At 43.3% G+C, this 11,233-nt stretch overlaps 1 protein-coding gene across 1 annotated transcript; it reads right to left on the bottom strand.

The window, feature by feature from the left end:
- Positions 1 to 3,770: 3,770 nt before the first annotated feature.
- Positions 3,771 to 5,051, bottom strand: kcnj16a (potassium inwardly rectifying channel subfamily J member 16a; the record flags this gene model as incomplete). Its single annotated transcript, XM_079235929.1, has 1 exon — positions 3,771 to 5,051. The coding sequence occupies exon 1, from the start codon at positions 5,046 to 5,048 to the stop codon at positions 3,771 to 3,773; it is 1,278 nt and encodes a 425-aa protein (XP_079092055.1). The 5' UTR covers positions 5,049 to 5,051.
- Positions 5,052 to 11,233: the final 6,182 nt, after the last annotated feature.

The following is an 11,233-nucleotide window of genomic DNA, read 5'->3' as shown; positions in this document are numbered from 1 at the left end:
GTTGCTTCTCCATTAGCAGTGCTGCTAACATTACTAGCTCTCCTCCTGTTGGTTCTCTGTTAGCGGTGCTGCTAACATTACTAGCTCTCCTCCTGTTGCTTCTCTGTTAGCGGTGCTGCTAACGTTACTAGCTCTCCTCCTGTTGGTTCTCCGTTAGTGGTGCTGCTAACGTTACTAGCTCTCCTCCTGTTGGTTCTCCGTTAGCGGTGCTGCTAACGTTACTAGCTCTCCTCCTGTTGGTTCTCCGTTCGCGGTGCTGCTAACGTAGCTAGCTATCCTCCTGTTGGTTCTCCGTTAGCGGTGCTGCTAACATTACTAACTCTCCTCCTGTTGGTTGTCCGTTAGCGGTGCTGCTAACGTTACTAGCTCTCCTCCTGTTGGTTCTACGTTAGCGGTGCTGCTAACATTACTAGCTCTCTTCTTGTTGGTTCTCCATTAGCGGTGCTGCTAGCATTACTAGCTCCCCTCCTGTTGGTTCTCCGTTCGCGGTGCTGCTAACGTAGCTAGCTATCCTCCTGTTGGTTCTCCGTTAGCGGTGCTGCTAACATTACTAACTCTCCTCCTGTTGGTTCTACGTTAGCGGTGCTGCTAGCATCACTAGCTCTCCTCTTGTTGGTTCTCCATTAGCGGTGCTGCTAACATCACTAGCTCTCCTCCTGTTGGTTCTCCGTTAGCGGTGCTGCTAACATAGCTAGCTATCCTCCTGTTGGTTCTCCATTAGCGGTGCTGCTAACGTAGCTAGCTATCCTCATGTTGGTTCTCTGTTAGCAGTGCTGCTAGCGATACTAGCTCTCCTCCTGCTGGTCTAAACACTGATTGGTTGTTTATAAAGTCACATGATCGGATACTGGAGGATAAAACATAATTTACTCTGTGATGGTTAATGAATCGATTACCTCATATATTTAAAACACCATGACGAGTCGGTGTGCCGGTCAGAAGCCGGCTAGAGTTGGTGAATGGACAGATAATAAATCATAATAATAGTAAGGGCATCATCACTGTCCTGGTCTCATGCCTGAATGACATCATGAGCTTTTGATTGATCTATTTTGGATGTTTTAACAGGATTAAACATGCAAATCAAAGTTCTGAAGGAGCTTCTGGTTATTTTGACCTGTCTGACATCAAAGTGACCGACCCGACCCGAGCTTTTGTTCTTGGACAAGAACCATGAGGACCTCGGACAGACAGTCAGAGGAAGAGAAGACACAGACCAGACATTTAAACATCACTTTATTGAAGTTGTGGACACTGGTATAGTCGTATGAGCAATATATTGTTCTGATGTTCTATTAAAATCTATGCTAAATGATGCTAAATGAACAAAATTAGAAATACATTTGATCAATTTGTGACAAAAGATCTTCATTATTTTTTTGTTCATAAGATATTCAAGGAAATAAAACATATATATACGTCAATAAAGTTTATTTTGTGTGAACTGGTTTTTAAGTACTAAACAAATGGGAATCCTCCACCACAAACATCAAGAAAACCTTTTACACGTTTGCCACATAAACATCATGATTTTACTCACAATAAAGTACGTCAGTCGTCCCTGTGAATAAAATATCACAATATTTTCTACCAAATACCTCAATATCGATATTGCGACAATGACTATTGGTTCTTTGTCTGTATATTTTGTATTTATGTTCGATACATAATCATCAGTAATGTGGATAGAATGACTACGTGTGAAAAGGTAAATATTAGAACAGCTAAAAAGCTCACTTTGCTTTAATGCAACCTTTAAAAACAGCAAAAAAAACACTATCGATATATTAAACTTTAGTGTAATGTAGGAAGTAAAATACTCCTTTTCCTTCCACATAATTTCTATTTACAAATCTTTTTTTATATATAAATAGTTGACAAGAAAATCCCACCACAAGGTCCATTTAGTAACCGCTCTGGAGCTTTTGATCGTATCACATGAGCTTCCTCAGCCCAGGACCTTGTCGTCCATGTTGCCTTAAAAGATCGAGATTTAAAATAAATTTAGTAATTTGGGAAAAACGCAGTTGATGAAACCATTTACGATATAAAGTTTAAAAAAGAGCACTTAAATCTAATTTTTTTCTTTCATTGCTTCCCCTCAAAATCACCGCAATTTGAATATTTCAATCACCCTATAAATAATGAATTCATTAAACTGTATCTATATTACAAATAGCGAGCCTCTGTACATTATATATATATATATATATATATATATATATATATATATATATATATATATATATATATATGTGAGTGTATATATATATATATATATATATATATATATATATATATATATATATATATATATGTATATATATATGTATAACTCCAATGCCAGTATTTATATTCTGTGTGCCAAGTACTGAGTACCTGGAGGCTTGAAAGGTGGCTGCAAAAAGTTTTCAGTCTCATCACTCAAAATATCCGTCTACGCTCCTCAAGCCTGCAGCATCACACTCCTCTGCCTCCTCTGTTCATCCTTTACACTTATGGCTCAACGCCTTTGTTCGTTTCCTCACACACAGCCTTGCCGAGCTCGTCGGCATCCCTCCCCCAACAGTCTGAATCCCTGTTGCACTTTACATTTTGAGTCATAAGGTGGATATGCACCAAAATCCTTTCCATTCATTTCTATGGAGAGCAAGAGAGCCGGTCGCACCGTTGCATGATGGGTACGACACGGCAAATTGAGTGAGCATTCGCCATTTTTAAATTAGCAGAATCAATTCAACCTCAAGGCAAATTAAGTTTGTCCATGAAACTCCGGTCAAACTAGGAAGCGCTGATTAAAAAGTCAATCGATATTCTGTTATTGCATTGTTTATTTCTCGCCTCAAATGTATTCAGAAACATATTTTAATGTACTGTTTAGCTGTAAAGTTAGAAAGTTTGTCACCCGGCTGCCATGTTGAAGCAAAGCGCCTTTCTGTTTGTTGGCCGATTCGGTGGATCTTCACCATCAGACAGAGCTCCTTTAGCTCCACCATGAAGCTAACAGCGGCATAATCTTGTAAATATATTAAAAACAAACTAAATACTTTGGTTTCTTACCTGCAAATGAATGACATTCCCATCGGCTTCAGTTTTCAATGTTAATCGGTTAATGTTAGCACGCTAACAAGCCAAACTAAGATGCCGAACAAGGTAAACAACATATCTGCTAAACATCAACATGCTAGCTTTGTCTTTGTGAGCGTGTTAAAACCGCATGGAGTCACTGGTGTGACCGTACTGTGAAACTATGGAAGTTTAATGGTGGTAAAATTTTTGTCAATCCTTCCGTCTTCAGCACTAGAAGGTGTAGCTTTTTAACGGCGGGTTAGGAGATGCTACGATCTGCAAGGCGATGGTCACAAGACTGCGTAAGTCATTGGTAGGCTACCTTTTGCTAGCGCTCTTGCTAGCTTGCTACACATAGCGTAAAGCCTGTACTGATTTTGAAAACCACGACTAAGGAACAGCCCTTCAATAGACTACGTTCCTGATGAGCAGCTCTCATTGGAACGGATTTGCCAGGCGCCATCTTTCAAGCCTCCAACGGTTCATTCAGTCTTTGAGACTCAAGACAGATTTCAGCTGAAGTATCACTTTAAAAAGGTCAAACAGAAAACCCAAACCTTTTTTTCTCTCTGTTTCTTCTAGTAAATGAGATTCAGTAGCATCCTCAATATTCCGCTTTAGCAGTCGCTTCTTTGAAAAAAAAATGGACAATTAACACAGTGTTTTAATGCATGGCGGCCTCAAACATCACGGTTCTGCTTTTATATTTCTATATGTGTGAGGTCATTGGGCAGAGTCAACCGGTCTTGATGTTGATCGTCTGCTTGAGATATTGAAACGGTTGGTTCGGGACACCTATCGTTCACAAGTTCCACCGTTACCGTTGGCGGTTTCAGATGCTTTTCGTGGTGATTTCGCGGCTGTGACCTTGGGGAGGTGCACGGGGAAGATCTGAGTGAAGGTCGCGGGGAAGATTTGGGTGAAAGTCGCGGGGAATGCCGGGGAGAGGGCCGCCACTGCTTCTTGTGCTCGTACTCCTCGGCGCTGACCTCGGGCACCAGCACCTTGGCGGTGTGGTTGAACAAGGTGTAATCCACCCGGTAGTTCCTCCTGCTGACCCTGATCATCTCCTGGAACAGCTGACCCCAGAGGATTTCAGCCGGCGTGTACGAGGTGCGGGTCTGGTGCAGCATACCGGAGGAGTCGTCCGTGTAGGTGAACGACACCACCAGCTCAAAGTCTGCTTTCCGCAGATCCACCAAGCTCATGTTGTACAGCGGGCTGCCGGGTTCGATCCTGTGGAACATGGTGGTGGGCGTGACCAGGATGATGTCCCGCTGCTGGATGACCATGTCTTCGTAGGTCACGTCCATTTTGCCCGTGGCGTGCACTGTGGAGCGGACGATCTGAGCGCGAGCCGTCCCCTCCACCAGGTGGTGCCGGCGGAAGTCCCCGACCCGCCAGGAAAGACACAGGTAGCTGTCGCGGAGATTTATGACGGCGCAGTTGCTGAAGCCCACCGTCTGCGCCCTCTTCCGGGCCGAGGCCATTTTGGCGACCACGATTCCGATGACGAACGTGTCAATGAAGCAGCTGATGACATCTTGCACGGTGACGACGATGATGGCGATCATGCAGTTCTCGGACATCCCCCTGAAACCGTAGCCGATGGTGGTTTGGGTTTCCAGGGAGAAGAGGAACGCCGCCGTGAAGCTGCGCACCTCGTACATGCAGGGTGCACTCGTGACGTTTCTGGTGTCGCCGTTAGCAAGAGCGATGACCCAGTAGATGATGCCGAAGAAAAGCCAAGACAGGATGTAAGACAGGGCGAAGATCAGGAACATCACCCTCCACCTGATCTCCACCAAGGTGGTGAATATGTCCGTCACGAACAGCAGCCACTCCTCGGGAACGTGGCGGAACACCACGTTGCAGCTGCCCTCTTTGCGTATGTAGCGGTATTTCTTCGGTTGAGGTCCATTCTCGGTCTTAACGGTGACGTCATCGGAGGGGCTCACTGTTGTATATTGTTTATTCATCTTCCAGAGCCTGTAGGGGATGGTAGCAAAGCACATTTAGACGTTTCATTCACCAGCGTGGTTGGTATCAGGCAATACCGATTCCGCATTAAAATTGCCACAATATTATTTGATACTGCCAGTAGAGGGCACCAGAGAAGGAAATCTATAAGTTCTCGACATTGTGTTTTTTAAGTATCCACAAAGAAATAAACTAAACGTGTATTTTGATAATTAGACAACATATGAAGACCAGCACTCTGATTATTTATTGTAGTAGTCGACCCTTTTACGGTTCTGCAACGGAACGACGGCGGGCTGCAAAAGGTTGTCAAGCGATGGAAGAGCATCTACCCCCAAAGATGGAGAACCTCAAATAAGAAACACAGATTACTCTGTATTTAAAAGTGACACAAGTTAAATTGAAGGGTTATACAAGGAAACAGCTGCAAAACCCCATTTCCATTGCGAACATACGAACGTATATTTTTAATGACTTCGGCTGCAAAAAGGTCTATACGAACTTTTCTGTTCCAGTTTGTTGAGATTTAGATGTGATTCCCAATCTGAGGTCCCAAATGTGTCTATTGGTGTATCTTAATCTGTGGAATCAATAATCAATTTAACCGCATTTACATCGCAACCCAAATCAATCCCCGATCAGAGTCCCAACTTTCTAACATTTATCAATTTGGACTGAGAGCAGTTGGTCGCTTTGCAGTCAAGCTGAGCCAAACGATCGAGAGAAGGTCATCAGAGCCGTGAAGGTCACGAGTGCAGCAGCAGACAGACGACGTCACACGAGACTGAACGCTGTGTTATCGCTGACCTGCATGTCAAGTCCACCATTGCATGGCATGCAGAAGATTGACACAGAAGTTGTTCTGCAGTACAACTAACAGGCATCTTGATAAACGTGTTTTAATTACAGAATGTTTTGAAGCGGCAACGTCTACAAAGATCCTTCAGGATACTGCAGAAGAGCTTTCCCCGTTGCTCTGATACAGATAACAGACAATAAACCCCGTCTTGCCCATTTTCCGAGTCTTTTCTTTTTCCCCGGACATTATTTACGGAGGAAACAACCAGCAGCGTCTTCCATGTATCAGAAACACTGGAAACCTCCGACCTCTCCGTCCTGTAGCGTCTACTATAAAAACATAATGAGCAGCACTTTGAATACAAGAACAGCAATCATCCTGTTGCTTGTTCTTAGTTTTAGATGTATTTTCCGTCATGCGTCATACCTTCATTCACATTTTTCTTTTGTATTTTGTCTCCCGCTTAGTTTATATTGGCGGAGCTTTGATTTATCTGGAGGTGTATTCTTTTTGTTATCAAATTCCCTTTTGGGCCAAAGCCACGAAGGAATAAACTGATTAAAAGTACTGTCTCTACTGTGCAGAACTTTAAAAGCTTTGCTTTAATGCATCAAACAGACAGATGTCACACTTTAATTGCATTTAAACAAAACAATGTGTGTGGTGGCGAGGGGTCTGCTGCCGTGCCGCAGTCGATAAGTCGCGTTACACTCTCTGTAAACACACAACGGTTTGCTGTTGTCCAAAGCAATGGCCCAAGACCTACTTCTCTTTATCTGGGTGGAGGTCAGAGAACTGTCAGAGGGCCAGTATGGGAAGCGCCACAGGACTGGACTGGTCTCCGTTAACAGGGGGGATGTGGAAACTGGAATAGTGTCACGGTGCGATCACGGGCAGAGGAAGGATCAATCACAGCCAAACCACTGAGAGCATCCTCTATACGCCCAAAACAAATGGGGTTTGAATCACCGCTATCTGACTGAGTGAACTGGGCTCCGGTCACAGACTCCACTTTCTCCTGGCGGCCGCCGCCGTCCCCGCTGCCAGACTGTGCAGCTCACGCCATGAGGTCATAGAAATAACGTCCTATTAGCTTCCCATAATCCCTTCCTAACTGCCCCGGACGTGGACAAAGGGAGAAAAGAAGAAGAGAAAAGCGCAGCGTCCTTCTGGAAAACCAAAAGAGACGCGTGAGAGCGAGTGTGGCGTTCAGGGGCCGTCGGCCTGAAGTCGACCTGCAGGAGAAGTTTAGAAGATTAAAAACATGCAGTTATCTTTACGTCAAAAAAGTTGCTGCTTTAAGGAAACTTTGCACATCAGGGCGTTTTTTCTTCTTCTACAACATAAATAACATAAACATATCGAAAAAGCTATATCATAGTTTTTGCAAGAAAATTACGATTTTTAGGAGCTTTTCGCGAATAAATGCATCAACAGTCAGGTTGTGCTGGAAGGGGTTTTAGTTCCACCGATATTTCTAAAGCAACAATATACTTTATTGCTCCTTTCAACCTCGACAAAGGCCGCACATGCCACTCCTTCCTCTGTTACCTTTCACAATAAAAGCCAGAGACATATAATATTCCCAGGCGTATGTTGTGCATTTTTGTAATTGTTTATTCATTCATCATATCCCCCGTTGTGTGAAGGCCTTTATTTTCAGTATCGGTCTGCTGTTGAATTCATTTTTTTTTTTGTGGGCTTTGCAATGAAATATCTCGACAACTACTAGATGAATTGCCATAACATTTTGCACAAATATTGATCCTGAGAGGATGAATTTAGTTGATCCTCTAACTTTTCTTCTGGATCCAGATTCTACGGTAGCCCAGAACAGCCAAACCAAACAATGTCTCCAGAGAGAATTATTTTTGAAAAGTGTTATGAGATTTTATTAGCCAATGTATCATTGAGAAAATAATCGGCTGATACTTGTTTTACGAATTGCTAATCCATGAAACATGAAGACGGAAACATATAATACCTAGAATTAGTATATCATGGAATTTTTTCATCATTTATTTTCAATTACGTTAATAAAATTAAATGCGGTTTGATGGTGATGAAGCTACTGTTCATGTAGTAATTCCGCTGTGATTTTATCTGGACTAACGGGACTCGAACAAAGAAATTAAAAGACATGAATAAAGGAGTAAAGTCTGAGCTCTTCAAGTGTCTGAACCAGGGCATACAAGTGAAATTCAGATACTCTCATCTTGTTGCATGTGGTAGGCTAATAAACTCAAGACACAATTTAATCCACTATTAATTCTACATTTTTTAACGTGACGTAACTGTTGTCGGAGTGATTTAGACCATAATAGCATCTGGAGTACTGGGCCGTGAAAAGAGTTTTTAATCAACACTGAATGTTTTTTTAAATGGTTCAAGATCCCGAGGAGGAATTTCCACCACTTGCAGTTGGACTAAATATACTGTATTCTACTGTAATACGTGGGAATATTTTATTTGAACATGGAACTCGTCACGCTGAGCATTAATAAAAAGCTGCGTTGATGAAGTTATTCGTACTTTTCTTTCCTGCGCCGTGCGAGAGCCCGGATGGTTCTCTGTGTTGACCCACTAGGTTGAGCTGTTTTCTGCACAGTCACTCAGCCCATTCGGGGCTTATGACCTGAAACAAGCAGCTCTGTGTACAAAACAAGACGTCCACGAAGAACAACCCTTTACAACCTCAACACATCCTGACCTTTGGCATAAAGTTTCCACTGCACTCTCTCAAAGACACGACACTTGATATTTCTTTTGAGGTTTTTGTATTTTCTTTGTGTTCTGGACGCAGACGAAAGGCCCGTCGTCTCCCCGCTGACAATCGAGGGGTGAACTCTGGAAACAACTTTAAGCAACTGGCTCGTTTCCTCTGCCGCTCGGGGCACTTACAACTCCATTACATGCTCACTTACTGCAAATGACATTGTGCCACCCATCTGTGGTTCACTGGGACAGAACCGTGTACACGGGTGGCTGGTCTCGGCTCAGCCCCGGAGCTTTCTGCCACCTCTAATGACCTTCAAAACCTCAACGCTGCATGAATACATTTCCATCTTAACAAGTCCCTTAACCGCTCACTCGCTTGTCAAGTGAACTGTTTGGCAGCCGGGTTGCAACCGCTCCACTTATATCATATTTTATAGAAACCAGTACTGGAAGTTCTCCTCGTGCTGTTTCCGGGCCAGAGGGCTGAGACTTGAGATGTTTCTACATGATCGAGTCAGGATTTGTATCTGAAGGTTAATGGTTTATCCGAACTTCAAAGCGCCAAGTGGACCAGAGCGCCAACGTGTTTGGTTTTAGTTTGCTGCATCAGAAATAGCTTGTTAGCTTTTAAAGAGGAAGAACTTGAAACCAGATGCAGGATTTTAACTTCAAACTTCATCTGTTGACGCTGCATTCTCTCTACTGACCACCAGGGGGTGACTCCTCTGGTTGTATAGAAGTATGTGCTTCATGTGTTAAAGCTGCATTCTCTCTACTGACCACCAAGGGGTGACTCCTCTGGTTGTATAGAAGTCTATGCTTCATGTCTTAAAGCTGCATTCTCTCTCCTGACCACCAGGAGGCGACTCCTTTGGTTGTATAGAAGTTTGTGCTTCATGTGTTAAAGCTGCTTTCTCTCTACTGACCACCAGGGGGTGACTCCTCTGGTTGTATAGAAGTCTATGCTTCATGTCTTAAAGCTGCATTCTCTCTCCTGACCACCAGGAGGCGACTCCTTTGGTTGTATAGAAGTCTTTGCTTCATGTGTAAAGCTGCTTTCTCTCTCCTGACCACCAGGAGGCGACTCCTTTGGTTGTATAGAAGTCTATACTTCATGTGTAAAGCTGCATTCTCTCTCCTGACCATCAGGGGGCGACTCCTTTGGTTGTATAGAAGCCTATGCTTCATGTGTTAATCATGCATTCTCTCTCCTGACCACCAGGAGGCGACTCCTTTGGTTGTATAGAAGTTTGTGCTTCATGTGTTAAAGCTGCTTTCTCTCTACTGACCACCAGGGGGTGACTCCTCTGGTTGTATAGAAGTCTATGCTTCATGTCTTAAAGCTGCATTCTCTCTCCTGACCACCAGGAGGCGACTCCTTTGGTTGTATAGAAGTCTTTGCTTCATGTGTAAAGCTGCTTTCTCTCTCCTGACCACCAGGAGGCGACTCCTTTGGTTGTATAGAAGTCTATACTTCATGTGTAAAGCTGCATTCTCTCTCCTGACTATCAGGGGGCGACTCCTTTGGTTGTATAGAAGCCTATGCTTCATGTGTAAAGCTGCATTCTCTCTCCTGACCAACAGGGGGTGACTCCTCTGGTTGTATAGAAGTATATGCTTCATGTGTTAAAGCTGCAGTCTCTCTCCTGACCACCAGGAGGCGACTCCTCTGGTTGTATAGAAGTCTATGCTTCATGTGTAAAGCTGCATTCTCTCTCCTGACCACCAGGAGGCGACTCCTCTGGTTGTATAGAAGTCTATGCTTCATGTGTAAAGCTGCATTCTCTCTCCTGACCAACAGGGGGTGACTCCTGTGGTTGTATAGAAGTATATGCTTCATGTGTTAAAGCTGCAGTCTCTCTCCTGACCACCAGGAGGCGACTCCTCTGGTTGTATAGAAGTCTATGCTTCATGTGTTAAAGCTGCATTCTCTCTCCTGACCACCAGGAGGCGACTCCTGTAGTTGTATAGAAGTCTATGCTTCATGTGTAAAGCTGCATTCTCTCTACTGACCACCAGGAGGCGACTCCTCCGGTTGTATAGAAGTCTATGCTTCATGTGTTAAAGCTGCATTCTAGAAATTGTTTCCACATTTTTAGCCTCTGGTTGCCAATGGTGTTAACCTCTTAACATAATAAATGGAGAACAAAAACCGCAAACAGAAAAAACATTCTCTCCAAATTCAATATATTTTAAATATTTGTTATATACTCAAAATATGGGGCAACTAAAAATGTCTATTAACAAAAACTAAAAACAATATTTTCAATGTCGGCGAACAAAAGCAGGACCAACATGCACGATTGTGTCATTCGCTGTTTAAAAGCTCAATAGTCTGATATTTATGAAACAGAATCAGTCGTGCCGTGTCAGCAGTGATGTCACGTCTTCTTTACACAACACACTTTTATACATCTAATTATTTCTAACATAACCATACGCAGTTTTCCATACACAGGCAATATTCACCTTTCTCTCTGAGGTTTCATTGTAACACGGCTGCAAACATCCCTTATCACCCTGACCACATCTTGTTTTGCCTTTTAAGCATTCAGGCGTTGGATTACTGCTCTTAAAGCTCGGCTCAGATTACCGATTGTTCCACCTTTACTTACTCACGACCGGTTTATAATTTGCATGCAATTAAATTCTAGTGCGTTTAAATAA

Source organism: Taurulus bubalis (genome assembly GCF_910589615.1).
Source record: "Taurulus bubalis genome assembly, chromosome: 2".
Taxonomy (NCBI): Eukaryota; Metazoa; Chordata; class Actinopteri; order Perciformes; family Cottidae; genus Taurulus; species Taurulus bubalis.
Note: the sequence above shows the minus strand (reverse complement) of the source record. Positions and strands in the feature narration are given on the sequence as shown.